Source organism: Castor canadensis, chromosome 15 (assembly GCF_047511655.1).
Source record: "Castor canadensis chromosome 15, mCasCan1.hap1v2, whole genome shotgun sequence".
Taxonomy (NCBI): Eukaryota; Metazoa; Chordata; class Mammalia; order Rodentia; family Castoridae; genus Castor; species Castor canadensis.
Window position 1 is genome coordinate 71,610,968 of NC_133400.1, and position 23,159 is coordinate 71,634,126.

Genomic DNA, 23,159 nt, shown 5'->3' on the forward strand with positions numbered 1-23,159 from the left:
AGTTTGCTGATTCATTGGGGTGTGGAAGACAGAAATCAAGAATGTCCCCAAAGATTTTAGCTTAAACACTGGAAGGATGAAGTTGCTGTTTAGTGAGATAAGAAAGGCTGTAGAGGTGCGCACTTGGGGGCAGGGTGAAGATTTTAGTTTTGCTTATGCTAAGTCTGAGAGCTTATTAGATATTCAAGAGGAGATATAGAGTAGGTAGTAGGATATAAGTCCTGATGTAGATTAGAGATTTCAGCTCAGGAATTTTAGTGCATAGACAATATGTAAGGTCCTGGCAATGCATGTTGGTAATGAAAAGAATTGAGAGACCAGTGAGAAGAGGAGGAGTCAGTAAAAGAGAAAATTAAACCAGTGGGGTGAAAAGCAAGCCAAGAGAAAGACTGTGCTGGAGGCCAATGAAGGGGTTTAAGGAAAAAAACTGAGGGTCAGGAGTGGTGGTATATTCCTGTAGTTCCAGTCACATGGGAGGCAGAGGTCGGAGGATCCCCAGTTAGAGGACAGCCCGGGAAAAAGCCCAAGAGTCTATCTGAAAAACAAACTAAAAGTGAAAGGACTTGGGGGTTGACTCAAATGGTAGAGCTCTTGCCTAACATAAGCTCCTGTGTTCAACCCCGGTACTGCAAGAAAAATAAAGCATAAGCATTAAATGCTGTCAACAGGAAGAGATAAAGATTGAAAATACATTCTTGGAATGTGACACAATGGAATTCATTGGTGGCCTTGGCAGGGATGGTTTCAGTGTACTGGTGGAGAGGGAAACCTGAGTGAAGTGACTCAAGAGAGAATGGGAAGAAAGGATTTGGATAAGATGGTATCATTCATGTTATTCTTTTGCTATAAAGAAGAGCTGAAAAATATGTAGTCTTGAAGGAGAATTGGAATAAGGGTGTTATGCTCACAGACTGCCAGAAATGATGTAGTGAAGAGAACAAACATTCAAGATGCAGAAAAGGAAGACAGGACAAATTGCAGGATAAAATTCTCTACTGGGTGAAAGGACCTAGATTCACATTGGGAAGATTTGGTCTTCGCTAGGAGGGAACACAGGTCATCCATAGTATACTGAGGGACACTTACAAGGAGAGACAGCTCATAGATTTGGTGGTGGGAGTTTGTGTCTATACTCTGCTATTGTTTTATTGATGAAATAGAAAGAAGGTTGTCAGTGGAAATTGAGGAAGTTTTGAGGGTTTAAGGAGAGAGAAGGAAGTCTGAAAGAGTTGCCTGGGAAAATACAATGGATTTTTCCAGGAAGTGTATATAGCATAACTCTAAGGGTCTGTTTTAAGGTTGTGGTCATATGTTTTAAGGAGGATTAGGTTGAGTTTATCTCTATTCATGTTCAACTATATAGGTGCAGATATAGATTGGGTAGAGAGTTGGGTTTACCCAACATTAGAGTTTGCCAATTGAATATAATTGAGAAAGTGGTAGGGCCACTGAGGTATATGCAGATGAATAAAAGTAAAAATGAAAGCAGAGGTCAAGAACTTTGCCTGCCACCTTTATTCTGGCTTATTTTTAATAGATAATTAAAAGACAAAGAAACGTTGGCAAGGCCTTTCAGGGCATCTTGAGCTCCATGGATATTTGACAGGGAAGGTCTTGTGTGGCATAATGTGTATGGTTAGAAACTTCTCTTTTGAGTTATTGACTTGAATTCTCTTATAGAAGAATTCAAGAATATTGAATAGTCACCATCTTTCAAGTATGTCATATACATTATCTCCAATTCTAAGAATAGCACTGCAAAGACTTAGATTCTTCTTATTCTCAATCACAGATGAGGAAACAGACTGGCTCTAATTGATACAACTGGTAAGGTGTTGGGTGAGAATTCAAACCCAAGTCTAAAGAGTTCAAATGCCCTCTTTTCCCCACACTATCATTTAGTCTCTCTTCTGAAGATACTTCTTTTACGATTTGCCTATCCTTAACTAATGCACTCTTGTGTCGTCATCCATTTACATTCTCTCAATACCCCCTTGCTGTAATTTAAACCTGGATGTGCCCTAAATATCCAGATCTCTCACTATTGCCCAACACAGACCCCACTGTATTTCCTCTTATGAGGAGATGAGAAAATGGCCTTCTGTTGTTCTCCAGTGTTATTCTCTAGCCACCAATTTCCTGCCATCATTTTTACTAGACCTGTGAGATCAAACTATGTAAAAAAAGAAATCAAGGAAGCAATTTAAATTATAATAGCTGCCAAAACCAAAATACTTAGGAATAAATTTAACCACGGAGATGAAATATCAATGTACCGGAAACTGCAAGGCATTGTTGAAAGTAACTGAAGATGATACAAATAAATGGGGATATATCCCATGTTCATGGATTGTAAGAATTAACACTGTTAAAACGTCCATACTAGTCAAAGCAAGCTAAATATTCAATGCAATCTCTATCAAAATTCCAACACTTTAACAGAATAGGAAAAAGAAATGTAAACAATTCAAATGAGACCACAAAAGTCTGGGAATAGCAAATATTTGCTCAAATATTGAGCAAAAAAAACAAAGCTGGAGGCATCATATTACCTGATTTCAAAATGTATATACAATGCTTTTGTAACCAAAACTGCATATAACCAGCATAAAAACAGACTTACAGACCAATGAAATAGAGTGGAGGGCCCAGAAATAAAGTCATGAATATGATCAATTGATTTTTGACAAAGATATCAAGAGCACACAATAGGGAAAGGACAGTGTCTTCAGTGAATGGTGCTGGGAAAATTGCATACCCACATGCAGAAGAATCACAATAGACTCTTATTTCACAACCATATAAAAGAAAATCAAAATGTATTAAAAGCTTAGATGTTAGACCTGAAACCATAAAACCCCTAGAAGAAAATATAGAGGAAAGATTTACAACATTGGCTTGGGCAAGGTGGTTTTTTTTTTTTTTTTCATATAACCCCCAAAGTATAAGCAACAAAAGCAAAAATAAACAAATGGGATTACATCAAACTTAAAAACTTTTGCACAGCAAAGGGAATAATCAAAACAGTGAATATGTAAGCCAAGAAATATTTTCAAATTATATCCCTAATAAGGGGTTAATATGCAAAATATATGAGACTCAAAAATTCAATACTAACGAAACCAATAACCTGATTAAAAAATGGGCTAAGGACCCAAATAGATGTTTCTCAAAAGAAGACGTAAAAAATGGCCAACAGGGTATGAAAAAAAAATCAACATTAATTACTAATTATTAGGGAAATCCAAATTAAAATCACAATGAGGAACACTCCCACACTACTTAAGATGGGTATTATCAAAAAGTTAAAAGATAACAAGTGTTGGTGAGGATATGGAGAAAAGGGAACCTTTGTATAGTGTTGGTGGGAATGTAAATTAGGGCAGCCATTATGGAAAACAGTATGTAAGTTCCTCAAAATTAAAACTAGAACTGCTAAGTGATCAAAAATCACACTGGTTGGTGTATATTCAAAGGAAATGAAATCAGTATTCTGAAGCGATAATTATGATTCCATGTTCCTTCAAGCATTATTTATAATACACAAGATATGGAACCAGCCAACGTTGGCTGTCCAGTGTGTTTTCTATACACAATGGAATATTCAGCCTTAAAAAAGAAGGGAATCTTGTCATTTGTGACAACATGGATGAATCTGGAGGACATTAGGCTAAGTAAAATAAGGCAGGTGCATGCATAAAGACATTCCTCATGACCTTACTTATTTGTGGAATCTAAAAATGTCAAACTCATAGAAGCAAAGAACAGAATCATGGTTACCAGAGGTCAAGGGCAGGAAACTGGGGACACATTGTTCAAAGGATACAAACTTTCAGTTGGCAGGAATAAGTTCAAGAGATCTACTTTACAATGTGATCACTGTAGTTCACAACAATATATACTAACTGCCAGAAGTAGCATTTTCATCACAAAAATAATAAGCATGACAGGTTATGCATATGCTAATTATTTTAGTTTATCTATTCCACAATGTACATGTATTTCAAAACATCATGTGCTATACCATAAATATGTATAATTTTTGAACATAGTGATGAATTTATGGCAGACCCTTCTCTGTGGGCCTCTCAGAGTATACCTATACCAGAGTGAAATGTAGCCTCAAACCATTGCCCAGTCTTCTTGCTTGTGGGCTGTGAGCAATGAAGGTTATACAATTTGAAAAAACAGAAAAAAAAATACAATATTATTCATCAATGTAAAAACTCCACAAGGCATTCAATCCATCATTGCTAGAGTCCCTTTACTCCCTGCTTACTCACACTATCAGTTCTTGGTTGGTGTCTGGGTGTGGGTGTGAATGTATTCACATGCACACTAAAATATTCTTTCTGCAATAGCATTATCCAACATATGGTTTAGTCTCAATTTTCTCTAATTGTTCCAAAATTTTTGATTCCTGTTTTTTTCTTTTTTTCATTTATTCACATGTGCATTCATTGTTTGGGTCATTTCTCCATCCTCCCCCCTTCCTCCCTCCTCCTCCCAGCAGGTCTTGTTCTGCCCTTATTACTAATTTTGTTGAAGAAAAGACATAAGCATAATAAAGAAGACAAAGCATTTTTGCTTGATTCATGTTTTCAATCTAGGGTCTTATCAAGATTTACTGTATTTGGCTGATTTGTCTCTATAATCTTCCTTAGTTTAGAATATCCCCTCCTCTTGGAGTTACCTTGTTGATCTTTGTTTTTTATCAGTACACTTTCCTTCTAGCATCAAGCTTCTTAGATGTAAGGACCACACCTTATGTACTCTTGTATTCACCCCTTCCTTAAACCCCCAGCACAATGCTTTACGTAAAGTGGAGTACTGAATAGTGGTTAAAGCCATTGACTGGAGAAGTTCTGTGTTCAAATGTTCTGGTTTCATCACTTAGTTTTCAATCACTAAACTTTGAGATTTAGCCTTCTCATCTATAAAATGATTAGACGAGATAACATAGTGTCAACAACAAAGTAAGCACTCAATGCAACATTCTTATTATAGTGGACGCTAGCTACATACTCACAGACATCACTGGACAATGGGCAGTGTTTCAGGGATATAATGCTTTTACAGCAGATGTGTGTCTGTGTCTGTCAGAGAGGAAAGAGGAAGAATATTCTGGAGAGGGGGCAGAGAGGGCTGATAAAATGAGAAGCAGTTAGTCAGTGGAAAACAATAGAGCAGAGTATGAAATGCTTTGGATTTTAGATCCCTAATTCAACATGTGACCTTGGACAAGTCATTTAGTTTTTCTGGCACCTGGAGCTCTTCTGTACAGAGCCTTATGATCAGACTAGAACATCTCTAAGCACTGACATGTTACAGTTCTGGATTCCAAGATGGAAGACAAAGGATAGAAATCATAGTTCAAATAGATTCTAGAAAAGCAAATAAAGACGATAATTGCAATTTATGGAATACCTCTGCTACACCACATAGTGCTAAGAACTGTTTTACTCCATTTAATTTCTACAACAATAGAATGAGGCAGTTATTATTAGCAAATCTTTTTGCAGATGTGGAAATCAGGGCCTACAGAGGTCAGGGAACAGTCACTCAATTACTAAATAGCCTAATGGGGGTACAAATCTAAGACTCTCAGATTCTGACGCCTCTGCCCTTTAAATCGTGTCACACTGTAGAAAAGATGGGTGAGCGAGTTTGAGTACCCTTGGCTGCCAGAACATGGGCTCAAGATTTTGTGGGAACAGCTTCCAACTGTGTTACTATTTTTCCATTTCTAACACACTGTGCTTCCATCTTATGTACCCTCAATAGCAAACTTCAAAAACAATTTTGGGGGAAAGAGAAAAAAATCCTTAAAGCAGTGAATAGATGCAAAAGAAGTTATTTAATGTCACAAAGCTGGTGGTAAGGTGAAAAATCAAATCCAAAATACTAATTTTTCTATGAATTATTTTTGGTCTGACATCTCTGAGTCTGAAAATTATAAGCACAATTAAGAAACCATTAAGTGATTAAAATTGCATTGTTTAGAGATTAACATAGATTTAAAATATGATGTATTTCTTATAACTAGGATAACCATATAGTTTATCACACTCAGGGCCTTGTGTTTGTTAGGAAGACACTCTAGCACTTGAGTCACACCTCCAGACCTTATTTATTTAGGTTAGTTTTAGAGATAGGATCTTGCATTTATGCCCAGGCTTGCCTGAACTGCAATTTATGCTTCCCACATAGCTGGGATCACAGGTGCATGCGAGCAGGCCCAGTTTTTTTTTTTTTCTTTTGATAGAGATGGGGGTCTCATGAACATTTTGCTCAGGCTGGCCTTGAACTGTGATACTCCCCATCTCTATCTCATGAGTAGTTAGGATTACAGGCATGAGCCATCACACCCAACCTAAACTGAAATATTTTTAAAAGGGTGTGCTATTAATAATTACACCAAGAAAGTAGGTATAAACAGGATTTTGCTAGAAAACTGGATATCTGATTATGCTACCACAACATTTATGATTTTATTTTAAAACAAAATTATCATGAGGAAGATGCAATATTTACTAAGAATTCTTTGTTGTAAGTCCATATACTTTTGCTTAAAAATAGAATATTGAGAATGAAGTTGACAGCTGTACTTTAAAGTGTTATTTATTACCTTTCATTAGCCTGAAAGTATTGATTCTGGAGTTCTTCTTGTGTTCTTTGTTCTCTTAAACTAGGGTTATTGTCCTTTGGTCCAGAACAATTGGGCAGAAATTCCTTATAATAAAAATCTTCCAAATCTAGTAATTTTCCCTGACTGTAAATGAACACATAAACACACCATAGCATCAGTCTAATTTTCTACCCACTTAACTTATAGGATAAGTATTTTCTTCTTTTAAAAGTATTTACTATAATTTGAACAACACATACATGTTAATACAAATTGGAGAAGTCTTGAAGTATGCAAAACAATAAAGATCAGACATTAAAAACAAACCCCTCATCTCCTATGCTGGATAGAGCATTAGCTGTTGGAGCAGCTTCCCCTGTTCTATCAGGTTTCAGTTGGCACAAAACTGGTAGTTGCTAGAACAGCCAGTGGTAATGAAATTCCAATTTGGTCAGTCTACACATTGAGTTCCTAGCTCACCCTTGGGCCACTATTAGAAAAGCTGGCTTTTGTACACGAACACAATTTATCAACCACCAGTACACTGATACACACATGTTTTCTTGACCCTAGTTTACTTCCTTCACAAGTAACCTTACAGCCTCCTCCAACCCCTTGGTCTTCAGTTGATTGGTTTCTGTACTGAATTTTAATTCTTGCACACCATGTGCACATAGGGGTGTGTCCTCACGCATTTCACTTTTTGTATCTACACAGTCTGGTTCTGTAGTACTCAGTATGGATGGTCTGATAGGACTGTGTAGAAGGTAAACAGATAGGTTTGGAAATCTACCAGGTGTTACAGTGCTTCTAGGAAATGTGTTTTAAGTTGCAAATTCTAATTTCTAAATGAACTTTCAGAATGCCAACGATTCATAGATAGGGAACTCTGTGTTCTTGCATGCTTAATAGAAAAACCACCTTTTATTATTAGCAGTGTGTGTGGAAATTAATTGACATGACTATCGACTAAAACAGTGGTGTAGTATTAAAATGTCAAAATACTGAAAGAAAGAAATACTATGCAGAAAGGAGATACATGTGCCATACCTGCAGGATGTCCTAACAGATGACGAGATTTAGCATATGTTGAAGGACAAAAGGCAAAAAGGAGTTCAGGAAAAGAGAGTTTATGGATAAGGACATGTTCAAATTGCCCAATCAAAACTGTTCACTGGGATGAAAAAAGTAATTCTATATTGAGACAGTGTAACTCATTCAAAATATATTTGGGCTCTTATTGAATGTCTCCTATAATGCTGGCTCAAGATATTTCCAAAAGGCAAAATCTGCTAAGTTACATATAAGACACACATGTTGAGATCACATTACTTTCCATATGTATCCACATAGAATATTTTACTTTCAACCATAATTTGAACATATGAATTTACACTTTTGTTTGAACAAGATGACTTGTTGAAATCTAGAAATAGTAATTACCTGTCTTTCCTCGGTCTTCGGTTTTCTTCTTGGATTGATTTCTAAAGAGAATAGAATTTAAAAATCTAATACATAATAATATGCAATCATAATCTATAATATGATTTTAATGGGAGATGAGAAAGAGGGAGGAGTCAGGACAATAGGTTACTAGCTTGTAAAATTGGGTGGTAATTTACAAAGGACCACATCATACACAATTCTATTTGTATGAAAATATTTATAAGTGGCAAATCTATATAGACAGAAAATAAATTAGTGATTGTCTAGGGCTTGGAGAGTGGGGAGTGACTGCTAATAGGTAGGGTTTCTTTTTAGAGGTGATGAAAGTGTTGTAAAATTGATTGTGTTGGCAGATGTACCAAAGTTACTTTATATATATTTGGGTTTTTTGGGGGGAGGTACTGGGGTTTGAACTCAGGGCCTTATGGTTGCTAGGCAGACACTCTATCACTTGAGTCCCTCCGCCAGCCCTAGCTGTATATTTTAACTGGCTGACTTGTATCGCATGTGACTTATAGCCCAACAAAGCTGTATGAATGTGTGTACCCATGTGTGGAAATATCTGTGCTCACACCCAGGCACAACATGTAAAAAAGAAAAAAAATTATGCAGTTCGATTTTTGAGTTTAGAGAGTTAGGAGCTGGAGAGAGATCTAAGCCAGAGACAAGATTCAGAGATCAGCAGTAATTGAGGTCATGACAGCTGATGAGATTATCTGAAGGAAATGAGAAAAGACTGTGAGATTGAATTCTGAGCAACACCAAGAGGTAGAGGAGTCTTCTGAGAAAACTGAAGTGAAATCACCAGATGGAAGGGAAAGGACTAAAGAGCCTGGCTAGGACGGAAAGTCAAATGTGAGCTTCATTTTAGGCTGGGGATATGGGAACCTTGTTTTCAATGAGTTCTCTGGGTTCCAACACCTTCTCTGGGTTTTCTAGTGCTGCTCCTCCCTGTGTCGGTGAGGGAGTTGAAAGTTGAATAAGAATTGCAAATGGAGGGATCACTGGGTGTGAGGGACTTGGGAGTCTGAGAGGATGCTCCTCACCAGTAGAGTTTCAAGCAGTTGACTATGGCAAGTAGACATGGAGGTAGGGTGGAAGAGGAGGGGCAGGTAGGAGATGAGGAAGAAGAATAGTCCTGGGTCCAACAAAGGAATGCTTAGAAGGAATCTGAACTTTATGCTGCTGGTGTTGCTGAGTCATTAAAGGTACTATCCAGGAAGGAGCATAATCAAATATATGGTCTAGTGAAATTTTTTGGTGTAGGCTGAAGAGATGAGATTAGAAGCTGTTAGGTGGGGCCTGAAATAGTTCAGGTGATAAACGAGTGGTTGCTGTGAGGTGAGAGAAAGATGAACTGGAGTGAGCTTTTGGAGGTAGAAGCCACAGTGTAGAGCAACTGATTCAGATATCAGTATGAGAGAGAAGGTAAGATCCAGCCAGGACGACTCCCAGATTCTTGGTTTAGGAAACCAAATGGTTGGTAATGGCATTCATGGAGAATAGGAATGTAGGAGGAAGAGCAGTCTAGCAGAGGTGATGCCAATGAGTTCTCGTGTTGCTAACTGCAAGTGGAGCGAGGAGATTTTAATAAAATTAACAGCCCTGAGGTGATGACTAAGACTTGTTTATCTGTGTTGCAGAAACCTGTGGATTCACTAAGGATTACTTCTAGGATGAGATATCACAATGGATATAACCATACCTCACTCTAGGCCTGGAATTTAGTAGATGCTCAACAAATGTCCACGTCTCCCCTTCCTTCCCTTTCTTCTACTTTCACCATACATGAAGGTCCTCCCAGAAAGGCTCCTGCCATGATGGGTTTCCCTTTCTGGGTTGGTTGATATTTGCATATAAGCTCAGGTTAGTGGCCAGCAGAGACAGTGGCTGGGAGGATAGGGTTAGTACACTATCATAGGAGAGACCTGAACCTTGAGGCAGAGGGCTGGAGAAGAGCCAAGTGGCCAGAGACTCAGGAGGGGAAAGGTCAGTGAAGAGGAAACTCAGAGGCACCTCCATTTTTTCAGGCCTTTCTCTATGGCAGCCTAATGTAGCCTTCATACAATACTATGGCCCCCATGTGATCATAAAAATGAACCACTTACATGTAGTAGGTAATAGTATGTGCAGTCTTCAGGGCTATTTAATGTTTTGGGTTTTCGGGGTCGTCTTGGGGGTCTCAACATTTTTGGTTCTTCTCCTTTAGAGATACCTGTAAGAAAGGTGGTCATAAACAATATTTGATTCCAAAGACTACAATCACACAAGGTTTTCCTTTTGGAATAAGTAAGAAATTATATATATACAACTGAGGCTAAAGTTGGGAGAAGGGGAAAATACATTTGGTCCCCGAACTAACCCTTATCATATTCCTTGTCACATGCTTTCTTCCACTTGTCTGATGGTCTAGGACTTTGAGAACTAAGGGGAAGAAAAAAAGGGAAAAGAGTAACACAGTTTGATGATATGTACTAGGGTATAGCAGCTCATAGGATGAGTAAGGAGTCCAAACTGGCAGAAAAATCTTTAAAAATTGTTATTAAACTCACAAAATCTGTTGTCCCTTCCTGGTCCCTTCCAGCAGACCCATGAGATGGCCCATTCATCCAAAAGCACTGGGCGATCTTAGTTTTAAAATACTATCTCATATGGTATGGTCCGAATGAAGATACTGCCCATTTGCAGGCCTGATACTTTTTTAGAACCCCAAACCATTAGAATTTTTGGAACACTGACCAAAGGAGAATATGTTTTTGCTATCTTTTTCTTCTCTTTTCTACAAGCTAGATCAACACTGTCAGAGCTTCTGATGATCTGCATGCTTGGTTGTTGGTGATCATTACAAATGGCTTTCTATTTGCAGAGTGAACAGGCCTTTTACTAAGTGCCCTGTTCATCTGTCATGACTCATGACTGCTCTATCCACCAAGTGTATTTGTGCAGGGATGGCTGCTGGACAGGTGCACCAGCATCAGGTGAGAGCTGGTAAGGAGCTATGGGACAATGGCTACATTCAACAGATACCTGAGCTGATCTCTTAGCAGAACTTTCAGAGCAGTAATAGATCATCATTGCCCATTCTAAATGGGCAGCAATGATTCCTAATCCCAGGCGTAGAAATACACAGAGAAATGGAATTGTCCCCAACCATACTAAGCAAATCAATGAATATTTAATACTTACTCTATGCAAACAACTGTGGCTGGCAGTGAATCAGGTTCAACTAGAATGGAAGGTGCATAGATGTCTAACTTTCTAGTCCCATGCCCAGCCCACCAGGTGAAGAGCATATTTGTCATGGCAGCATGCACACTCTAACATTATCCAGCGCAGTCATTTCACAATTTATGGAAAATCGCTGGATAACAAAAGAGATCAGGTAGATGGGAGGACTCCACAGAAGTGTAATGTATGGAGAAATGTCAATCAGAGAAAAATCACAACAATTACGCATTTCTGTCCTTTTTTGGAATAAAGCAAAAAAGAAAATGAGTTATCTGTTCCTGAGTTCATGTTAACAGAGATTAATGACAGACCAGAATAAAAGTACTTTTTCACTCATCCCCTGGACCTTTGTGGCTGACAACGAGTTTCTGGATTCTCAGCACTCCAGGAAATGTTCACCCTGTCATGACTACCTCACCCAGTTTTCTGGGTGAGGAAGTGATCTTCCTCCTGTCTCCTGGACCGAATCATCCAGCTCCCAGACTGCTCCATGCTGATGACTTCCTCGTGCATACCTGAGGTCTGAGCCTCCCTCCCACAAGACTTCATGCCCTAATCTCTAGTTCCCTACTGATTACTTCCATCTCAAGCCCTCAGGCACAAATGAACCAGTGGTTACTTTTTTCTTTCCTTCTAAGATCCTGGTCCCTACAACCTCAATGGTACCATTGTTTATGTCTTCTAGGCCCAAAATATTGTTGTCACCTTTGCCTCAGCCTTCTTCATTTCCTACAGACAAGCCATCATCTACTTCTGGTTATTTTTTGACACATTCTATGATACGTTTAATATTCATTCACCACTTCTTCTCTTACCACTGTCATCACTCTGAGCCAAACTACTCATTTAATAATTGTGGCAGAGCCTTAACTGGGTCTCCATGTTTTATTTCACAAATGAAAACAGATTTTTTTCTTCCTTCAGTATCACTTCAATTATGAAATTCCATTTAAAAGTTTATGATGATGGTTCTTTTTTCCTTCTTCTTTAAGCTTAAACTTTTCCTAACACCAGGTTATTTAAAATCTCAAGCAGTTCCAATGATATCTCCCATGCTCCCCTCAAATCTCTGGTCAATCCAATTACCTCATTAGACTCCAACACACCATGTTTATGGCTGTAACTGCTTGTTCTCATTTTCTCATGGAAAAATATTTCACAGCCACACTGAACTCTTTAGTTCTTTTCAATGCCTCTCTCCAGTCCCATAACAAGTGAAGCTTTCACTGACTGCCCAGTGATGATCACCCTCTCCTTGAATGCTAATGGTCCTTGCTGGTTGTACAAAGCCCTTGAAAACCATAATGGCATGAATTGTGTCCTCTCAAAATTCACATGCTCAAGTCTTAACCTTTAGTACCTCAGAATGTGACTATATTTGGAGATAAGGTCTTTAAAGAGGTGATTAAATTAAAATGAGGTCGTTAGAGTGGGTACTAATCCAGGATGACTGGTACCTTTATAAAGAGAGGACATTAGGACACAGACATATGCACAGAAGACCACGTGAAGACACAGGGTGAAAACACAGGGAGAAGACGGCCATCCACAAGCCAAAGAGAGACCTCACAGGAAACCAACCATGACTTTCATCTTGGACTTTAAGCCCCCAGAACTGTGAGGAAATAAATTTCTGTGGTACTTTGTTATACCAGCTTTGGAAAACTAATTAAAAATCTAATCCCATTCTGCTTGCCACTTACTATTTTTAACCTATGAAGGTTTTTTTTTTTTTAAGATATTGAGAACAGAAGTTTCTGGAGGGTGGGATCATGACTTAGGTTTTGACGTTTTCCTAACTTTTCTTTGCTGGTCGGCATGTCATGCGTACTTGGAAATGTTAAGAGGTTTGCTTCTATTTTACTTAAAGGCACAGTGCTAAGTGAATGGCAGATACGTTTGTTAACTGGATGACTAAATTGTCATCACATATAAAAATAAATTCCTGATTGCTTTAAAAATAAATTTAATAGAAGAACAATAAAACTCAGAAGAAAGTCCAGGGGAATTCATGAATAATATAGAGGTATAAATATCTCCATTGAAATTCACAAAGCATAAAAAAGTTACACTCATTTTCCTATTGAAAAACAGATGAGGTGATGGGATATAGCTCAATGATAGAGCACTTGCCTAGCATGCTTGAGGCCCTGGGTTCAATCCCTGGTACCCCATGTTTAGAGGAAAGCCTTTATATGGCAATGAAGTCAAAAGACACAAGACAAACTTGGCAAACTGTATTTTATAAGACAGTTGCCATGAAATTGGTGATTTTACAAAGTGCTAACAGAAGACCACAAAGGTACAAACTAACAGAAAAGCATCAAAGTCCAAGATTAGCAAGTTAGAAAAGCAAGTCCGCACAGAAAGACACCTATGGGAAGGCACCTGAGTTAACAGCCAGGCATGGAAATACAAATTAAAATAATGCATTTTCACTTCACTCCAGACATATTAGCGAAGGTTAAAAAGAAGGATGACACTTTTGGATGGGATGTCGGAACAAGTGTATTGGCCCAAACTGTTGAAGGAAATGGAGTCTTTCAGGAAAGCAAGCTATGAAAACCCAAACTATCTCTCAACTCAAATAACTCTACCTCTGAGGACTTATCCCATTGAAACCCTAGTATTCAAGAACATTTTAAAAGATGCTCACTTCAATATTTTTCATACTGGCAAAAAACTGAAACAAAGTGGATATCTAACAACAGAGAAAAAGTTACATAATTCCGGTGATTACCAAATGGAATATTATAAAGTCATTAAGTGTAATAAATTATAACTATGGTAATTGATGTGCAGATATTTCTGCTGAGGTACTGAGTCAGAAAAGGAAGTTGCTTAAGTGTTTATATTATCACACTTGCATAAAATAATGATAAAACTCTATATTGTGTGTGTATAAGTGCATGTACACATATCTAAGAAAATAGAAAAGCACACGTTTTATAATAAGGTTTCCTTAAGTGGGGAGTCATGTGAGTTGGGAAGGGGAAACAATGGAAGGGTGCAGGAAAATAAAAATGAGAGAAAAAGGAAACGATATTGCATGAAAAATCCTTCAGTGTATGGCAAGGTCACATTTATGTAAAATATTTATAAATATGTGCGTGTGTGTGTGTGTGTGTGTGTGTGTTTTAGGGATAAAAAGTCAAAATGCACTGTGTTTTTAGAATTTCTGATTAATTTCTATGCATTGCAGAATTTGCATTAGTTTATTGCCTTTTTCTTTGCCAGGATAACCTAAAGCAGAAGGCTAAATATTCTTAAAGGGTGTTTCACTTAAGACATTGGCATGTGAGGTGGGCAACCAGTAAACAAATATTATTGATGAATGCTTTCAGCAGTGTCTGATTGCTTTGCTAAAATTTCCTTGGACTATTTTGTATTTTGATTTTTCAAGAGTGAATTTCCCATGAGTTTATATCAGCACACAAATATTTCACAGCCATGTTTATTTTGCTGTCTAATGGCTCTCTGAATTTTTGTTCCTTTGGGGGAGTACAAACTCTGTCTACTAATCATCCTAACTCCTTAATTACAAAAGTGACATAAACATTTATAATCACAAATTATCAGCAGCATATCAATGTTGGCACTACCAAAATTGGGTTTGTGGCTATTCTGTGTGATGTGCATGATAAATATTATTTTGCAAAGGTTATAGCCAGAAGGTAAGACATTAATTTATATTATAGTTCTAGTAATAATTTCCTTAAGTGTCTCAATTTATCAGAAATGTAACTTCTTTGCTAATGAATTGACAAACATCTCAACATTTTGCATTCAGAAAAAGGGAAATAGATTTAAAACTCATTGCCAATGTTTGCTTTAGAAAATGAAGTTTCATGATTATTCTCATTTTAATGATAATTACACAATTTTACTTAAGTATACATGCAGAGTATGATTTGCATAAGTGTCACGTCTACATCAGATATTAGCAGAAGTGCACTTATAGTACCGTAACATTTCTGTAAGAAATATATATGAATATATATTTATATATACATATATAATTCTTTTCTGTAAATTTCCATTTCCTCCCCACAGTTTGTGACTTTCAAGCTACATAATGACCCACAGGAAATCTTAGAAGGGAGGAATTTTCATTATGCCTCTTAAAGGCAGAGTGACCAGTCATGGTGGCAATCAGCGATTTCTACCCTTCACCTCCTCTGCGCTTCAGTCAGGCTGGGAAACAAAGAGAGGCCAGTGTACTGGTTCTGAGCTAGTGGAGGATAAGTTTGAAAGTGCTCCTGTCTGCCTTGCATGGCCTCAGATCTGCGGTTCAATTCTCATGGTTGCCCTGGATTTGCTCTCTTGCTTCTGTGTGGTATCTGTGTCCTCTTGAGTTTACCTGAGGTCCAGGGTTAAGGGCAGGTGCTTCTCTTGTTCTGAGTGTCCTCAGCACTTGGGAGAGGCACTACTGTTTAGGGCACCCGATCTTCTCATGAGGTACCTACTGCTCCCATTGGCTTCTGAACTGCACAGCCCATTCCTTTGGCTCTTCTGAATCCAGTTCCCCCAGGGTCAGCTGTGCCTACCTGCGGGTTTTCAGCTTTTTGCTACTCTCTGATCTGAGTACTTTGCACTAATGCCATAACCTTAAACACAGAGCTTCTAGTTTTTTAATTACACTCTTAGGTTTAGGTAAGGACTTTCTCCTGAACTGCCTTTCATGTCTCTTTTAGTGATATCACAGGAGAAAGAGGAGCAAAAAGCAGCTCTGTTTGTATGGTGAGACCAACAGACATAGTCTTTGGACAATTGCTTGTCTCTTGGACATGATCACTATATGTCTGCCACCAATTGTCATTTCCTTGGGTTGATGTCATACATTACAGTCCTCAAAGGCAGTTAGTCAAACTCAAGACTTGTGGTTAGACCACATGCTTACCTCCGTCCATCTTTCATAAATATGCAAGGTCAGCAAAAGAGGATACCATGGCAGAAGCACATGGGAACACACACAGTATGTGGATGGTGTCTGAGACTGCAATCTTTTTAGGGCAGTGAGCAGTCATACTGAACACGGAGCACATCTGCCTTGACCATCCATTGGACTATGGATGAGGTCAACCAACAAAAATGCATGCTTGAAAACAAATAAAAAAATGCATGCTTATTTGCATGGAGAATAAGGGAAACTTGCAGTGACCTTCAAAGCCCCTACTTAGAATCTTGGCTTTTTTTCAAATTTATTTTAATTTCTTTAAAAAAATTTGGATGCACATCCTGACATAAAATCTTATTTCTCCTAAAAAGTCAGACATTAAGAAATGATTTTTTGACCACTCATAGTCATTATCTTAGATTAGCCTTTTAAAAACATATATAAACATTTTCCAGTTCTAAACATGCAACAATTAGTTTTTTTCCTTACCCTCTTCTCATAACAAAGAAATTAGAATTTTTGGAACCTTTCAAGGTGAAGTGAAATATACTAGTATTTTTGACAAATCATTATTTCTGATTAGAGCACATCCAGTCACAAGCCGGCTGGAAGAAATGTCAAGCTAGTCTTTGGTGGTTTGATATAGCCTGGCAGCAAAGGTGACATATCTGGAGAAGTCATTCTGGTTTTGTCACACAGGGCTGTGGAAGCTCTGTACTATGTTACAAAAGCATTATGCAGATTCTTAATTTTATATGGAAGTGAAGTCAACTAAGGGATAGAGAATCCACCTGGCTGGAGAGTGGGCACTTTGTTCTCAACCAGACACCCAGCTTTTCTAGAAGTCCTGTTAATGATCCGCCTCTCCTGTGGGAAGATTAAGCTGACTTAGTCACAGTATTCCAGCTCCCATTCTCCTACAATATTTTATCCTATAGTTAGATTAGCTAGCATTCCAGTAGGGTTACTCTTTGACAAGTGAATTTTAAGGGCTGTTAATATTCCATATACGAATATGTCATTACTTATTAGTCATTCTCTCATGGTCCAATTTTGTTGCTTGCCATGTACATAAATTTTTCTCTTTTTACTCTGATTACTTCCTTAGGCTATATTCTCATAAATGAGCTTCCTGGGCCAAGGATAAAAAATATTTTAGTGTTTTTTTTTTAATGTATTGCTAAATCACTTTAAAAAATGTTGACTCTTTATAGTCTTTCACTATTATGTTGGGAACAAATTAGAGCATATTCATCATTGTTCAAATTTTTTTCAAACTTGCTACTTTGATAAGTAAAAAATAGTGACTTGTTCTAATCTGTATTTGTTATTCCTAGATATGTGCTTATCTGCCTCTTACATTTCTTCTGCAAACAAATTAATGTTTTCTGCCCATTTTTCCATTGGGAGCATTAATGTTTTCCCTAATACTCTGTAACACAAGCTAACTTTTTGCACATTTGTTCTAAATATTTTAATCAGTTTGTCTTTAGCTCTTTAACTGCCTAACGATGCTTCTGAATCTCTAGAAGTTCTTAATGTTTGTGCAATCTAAATCTTTCACTGTTTTTCCTTGTGGTTTTGAATTCCATTGCTAGTAAAAATCATTATTATTTTAGTTCATCCTTTGCATTTTAAGGTAAAATTCACATTATCTCATAATATTTCTACAATTCTTTTTCTTTTCTGATAATTATGCTTCTCAGAATTATCTCTTTGCCGTCTTATTGCATTAGCTAGAAATTCCCAAATAACATAAAAAGTTTTGTTTCCAACATCTTTATTTTCATCTTGCTGTTTAATGGAACTGTTTTTAGTGTTTTAACTTAAATTAACTAATTAATTATGATGTCGATGTTTGGTTGAGGAAATGTACCCCCATATTTCTAAAGAACATCTTCCTATTTCTAGTTTAGTAAGGTTTTTCATTTCACCAGTATTTGGTGTTATATTTTATTGAAAACTGCGTTGGCATTTATCAAGATGGCCTTTTTTCTTTGGGTCTTTTGATGTGATGATATATTCATATGTATTATTTGGACAGTCTTTTTATGTACTGTGACATTCCACTAGCTAGTACTATGCACAGAGGAGTTTTTTCTATAACCCATAACTGAGATTGATCCAGCTTTTAAAAAATGTTAGTCAGACTTTTGTTCTATGGTATACAAACTTCATAAAATAGGTAACTTTCTGTGTTTTTCTTTTTTCCCCTTTAAACAGATCAGATATCATTTTGAATGTATTTGCCTAAATACTATGTGGTCTTGGACTCTTTTGTTGGAGATATTTCTTTGACAGACATATTGTTATATTTACCATTTCTTCTTTAAAATTTATATTGCATTCCAAAATTGCTTTTGATGAAATTGGCTGTATTTTAGCATTCTCAAATGTTGTTATAATTTTCTTCTTATTTCTATTTTTGTGAATTTCTTTTAAATTAGTCAGAACTGTGTCTATTGTTTAATTTTTTTAAAAAAATTATCTTACCTTCATTTAGATAATTGCATTTCTGTCTTGCCACCATTGTTTTCTTTTCTAGATTTTCTTGGTTGAATATTTTCCTTTCTTCAAAAAATTCTTAGTTAAATGGTTAGACAAGAAATAAGAGATTGTTGGTTAAACCGAAGACTTCATTTGGGAACCAAAAACCTTTATAGGTAGTCTCTTGGACATTGAGCCACATACTTCAGCATACATTTTCCCACAAAATCTTGCTGGGAGTTGTATTGCTGGGAAATGAACTGAGGCAAATATGAAGGAGTTTATTAACGGCATGCAGGAAATCTGAAGACCTATAGTAGATTTAAATTCCAACTCTTAGTATAATTTTTAAAAAGACTGTGAAATTATCAAAATGCACATGAATCAAGCTTTAATACACTATGTGATGGCTGGATGAGGCTGTCCATTGCACCATTTCTTTCTTTGGATTCTCAGACATGGTTGGCAGTGCAAAAACTCTACAATGCTAACAAATTCAATGAAATGTAAGTATATGGAAAAATTCTAAGGTTACATTCTTTTCATTATTTCTTCTCTCTTAATAATGAAAAATTTAATATTTTGAATTTTTTCTATCAGTATATATCTAGCTACTTCCCATGCATAGTTTTTATATGTGATTATTCTTACTTTTAGAATTTTGGGATGATTTAGAACTCTAATCATAATCTTTTACTTTGAATTATGCTACTGATTTGTAATTTTTAGATTTGTTTTTCACTTCTAAATTACATTATGGTCAGAAAAAGTCATCTGGTTTAATTTTGATTTGGGTGAGTTTATGGACTGGTCCAGTATTGTGTGTCTAAAAATATATTAGGTATATTTAAAAGAAGGTATTTTCTCCAGTGATATGAAGTTAGAAATACATTGTACATGAACTTTCCTTATTAGTTATACTATTTTATTAAATACACAGTACAATTTTGGGGCAAGCTTTCTCATGCTCCTGTTCTCCTGACCTAACTGGGCTAACTGGGGGTGACTGGAGACTCAGAAAGGGGCAAAGGATAGAAGACAGACACGCATAAAGTTGAGGCCAGGTGTGCTGGGCGCTCGGATGGAGATGCACAACAGCCTTGTTGCTTTTTTAATCTGTATTATTCTCTTCTTTTACTTCTCTTTACTCTGCTTCTTTCCTCTATCTTTATTCTTTAAGGCCTTGTTTCTTTACTATTCTTTAAAACCTTGAGTCTAACGTCTTCTTTTCTGTTCTTTAAACTCTCTTTCCTTAGACTCACTCTGCCCAATGTTCTCTCTTAGCTTTTCTTTAGCATAATCTCTCTTAAAGTCTTTGCCCTCAGACTTGCACTGTCCCATGTTCCCTTTAAAATCTCGGTGCTCAGACTTGCAGACAAACAACAGCAGCTGTGTCTAAAAATTTCATTAGCATAACTCTTAAAGTCTCCGTCCTTAGACTCGCACTGTCTCATGTTCTCGCTTAGCTCTTCTAAAGCTTATGCATAAAGTTCTCAGTGCTCAGACTTGCACTATCCCATGTTTCCTTTAATCTCTAGCATAACTCAGCAGCAGCAGCAGCAGCAGCAGCGGTCAGCTGCATCATTCAGCAAGCAGCCCACCAATCAAAAAGCCTGCCAACCCTTCCCCCCTCAGTGAGTCTTTTATATCCAGTGGTAAACAAAAAGGTGGAGCAACAGTTCTGGAGGGGCATGACATTGTAACAAGAGAAACCTGCATTTTACTTCTCTGAACATAACTTAGGAAAAGCAGCTGTGCTGCATTTTTGTCCTCGCCCCCTTCTGCAGCTGGGGCCATACCAAACTCAGCCTGCCAATTATTGGGCACAGCTGTGCTTATGTCCAGTTTCTCATAATCCACTCCCCACACAATTTTCCTTTGAATTTACCTTGTGTAGGTAAAAATATGCCATACATACAGAAGAAACTCAGCTTCTGATCCTGTTGAAATTTTTGGTCTTTGTGGGCATTTTTATAAAAAACTTAATGGAAAGTGGGAGGAAATTGCTTTTCTGCTTCCTTGTTAATTCCATGATCTCTGTAGTTTGGAAAAGAGCAAAAATTATAGGATGAGAAGAAATAATTTGTCTATAAAAATTTTACGTGTCTCCATCTAAGGCTTCTAGTTTAAGTATTTTATCTGAACTAATTTGATTAATCTGTCAGAAATTCTTTTTACTTTAGAGTGTAAACTTATGCAAGGCAAAGTTCCTTTATATAATTAGTACTCAATATAATTGAAATACAGCTGGACATGGTGGTGCATTCTGGTGCATGCCACTAAGGAGGCTGAGGCAGGAGGGTTGAGAGTTCAAGGCCAGCCTAGTCTACATAGCAAGACTTTGTCTCAAACAAAATCCCCAAAACCCCAAAACAACCAACAACAAACAAAAATAACAACAAAAAACACAGAAAAAAGATTCTCTTTGAATTATAAAGTTGTGAATAAAGCCAAAACTAAAAATATGAGGGTTACTGTACGTTCATACAGTAAATTCTAAATGACCTAAATTTTTCTAAATAAATAAAAATGTGATATTTTTTCCTGACATTTACTCTGAAAGCAACATAAAAGCATTTTTGGGAAATCAACTATATGTTTGCATAGCAAGGTGACTTGGTGTTGAACTTACTGATAATATTGTATAAATGAAACATGGGAATTATAACAGCATCCTTACTTTGTGTGTGTGTGTGTGTCTTTTATTATTGTTGTACTGGAGGTACATTGTGACATTTACAAAACTTCTTACAATATATCGTAGTTGAATTCACCCCCTCCATTTCCTCCTTTATCCCTCCTCGGCCCCATTCCTGGAATAGTTTCAACAGGTCTCATTGTTCCATTTCCATACAACAGCATCCTTATTTGCTAGTCTTGCAACCCATTAAAAAATTACACCTGTTGGGATAGTCAGGGTTTCTTTGTGAAAGAACAAAGAGAACATGCATCTGTGCTACAAGGGTTTATTTATCCTATAATTAATCTTCCTTTTCTCTTTACAATGGTCAAGACAAATTGCCAGGTGTACCATAATTAAGAAGAAAAGCATCCTCAAGGGAGCTCTTGGCAGGCAGAAACACCGCAATGCAGGTGATGTCACTGGACACTTCTGAATACAACAGCATTTGTAGGATCTGTGGTCACACAACCATGCTCTACTTATGCAAATCTCATACTATGTTCCTCTTAGTGAAAAGGCAGGTGCAGTTAGTTCCTATCCATTTAAGCTTATAGCAAACATTCCCAAACAAACAGATAAAGCAAACAGGCTAAAATAAGGCCCAAACCTTTTTTTGTTTTGAAACTTCATAACATTAACCTGTTAGCTTTCATTTGGATGTAATTTTACTTGACACATTTGTGCATTTAAAACATATATCTCACAGAAGGAGCCACTTACAAAACAAGTTACAGTTTGTTAAAATTCATTTGAAAAAATTAATCAATCCTCAAGTATTATCTGTATTTTCTAGCTTTTTAAAATAGTAAATGAGACACTTTTCCAGATCATTTTACATAATCCAGCTAAAGCTTACTGAATTCTTAAAAACAGAGTTGATGTAGCAATGATCAAAGATGCCTGAAGATTTCTGAGACCTGAGGTATTAAGTTTGTGTGGTTTGAAGGCCTTTTAAATGACAGAATTATTTGTAAGTGAGCTTGATTTTGATTCCTAAATGAATTTTTCTTGGGGATGTATGGTTTGCTAGGAAAGAAAGTGTGGAATCTATAGTTCCACAGCATAACAGCCTGAGTCTTCCCTCCACAGGGGGCTCCAAATTTTGTGCTTAGCAATTCTGGTTAACTAAGGGGACAGGAGATCTATTAAAGACCTTTTCTGACTAAAGAAGTTTTAAAAGCAGAAAATGAATGGGCATTTAATGAATGTAACATTACATTCATGTTTTGATAAAGCCATACTTTCTAAGCCTCATTCAGCTGGCTATACTTCCCACTGTAGTGTTTGGAGGAAATTAAGCAGCTTTGTAGTCAATTAATAAACAGTTGTTGCATGGCTACTGTGTGATGAATCGATGAGTATATAGTGTATGAAATGACCATGCTTGCCCAAGATTGAAAAATTTACTTAAGGAAAACAAAGAGATTGTAGACAATCTACTTGAGGATAAGCAATTGCAGACTGAGGTACTGATAATCTGTTCTCTCTAATATATGTGCATTTGAATGCCTGTATGGTACATAAAGATAACTGTAGGATCAGGGAATTGATAGTGGGAATTCTTGGTTTAAATATGGTCAGGAGATTGACAAACAAAAGCTGTTGCAAATGTTTTAAGGTATGGTTAGATAAGGATTCTGCTAGAATTTAAAAATTCTAAAGAATTCTATAGAATTTAGAATTGTATACCTGAAGTTAGGAAACATTACACCAATGGTAAAAAATGCCAGAATTTAACTTTTTTTCTTTAAAGAGGTAATACAACCAAATAATAAACAATGGCAAAGTTT

The 23,159-nt window shown here is 36.9% G+C and overlaps 1 protein-coding gene and 1 non-coding gene across 2 annotated transcripts in view; one reads left to right on the forward strand and one right to left on the reverse strand.

Annotated features, from left to right (window-relative positions):
• Myo3a (myosin IIIA) overlaps nucleotides 1-23,159 on the reverse strand; it is a 205,286-nt gene that overhangs the window by 1,307 nt on the left and 180,820 nt on the right. The window contains exons 30-32 of the mRNA XM_074056480.1: nucleotides 10,183-10,289; nucleotides 8,072-8,112; nucleotides 6,629-6,772 (exon numbers count right to left, since the gene is read on the reverse strand). Coding sequence (XP_073912581.1) covers nucleotides 6,629-6,772; nucleotides 8,072-8,112; nucleotides 10,183-10,289 — 292 coding nt within the window. The remainder of the gene's footprint in view (nucleotides 1-6,628; nucleotides 6,773-8,071; nucleotides 8,113-10,182; nucleotides 10,290-23,159) is intronic.
• Nucleotides 4,047-4,180, forward strand: LOC141417705 (small nucleolar RNA SNORA42/SNORA80 family). Its single transcript, XR_012442349.1, has one exon. It is a non-coding gene; the product is annotated as a small nucleolar RNA SNORA42/SNORA80 family (small nucleolar RNA).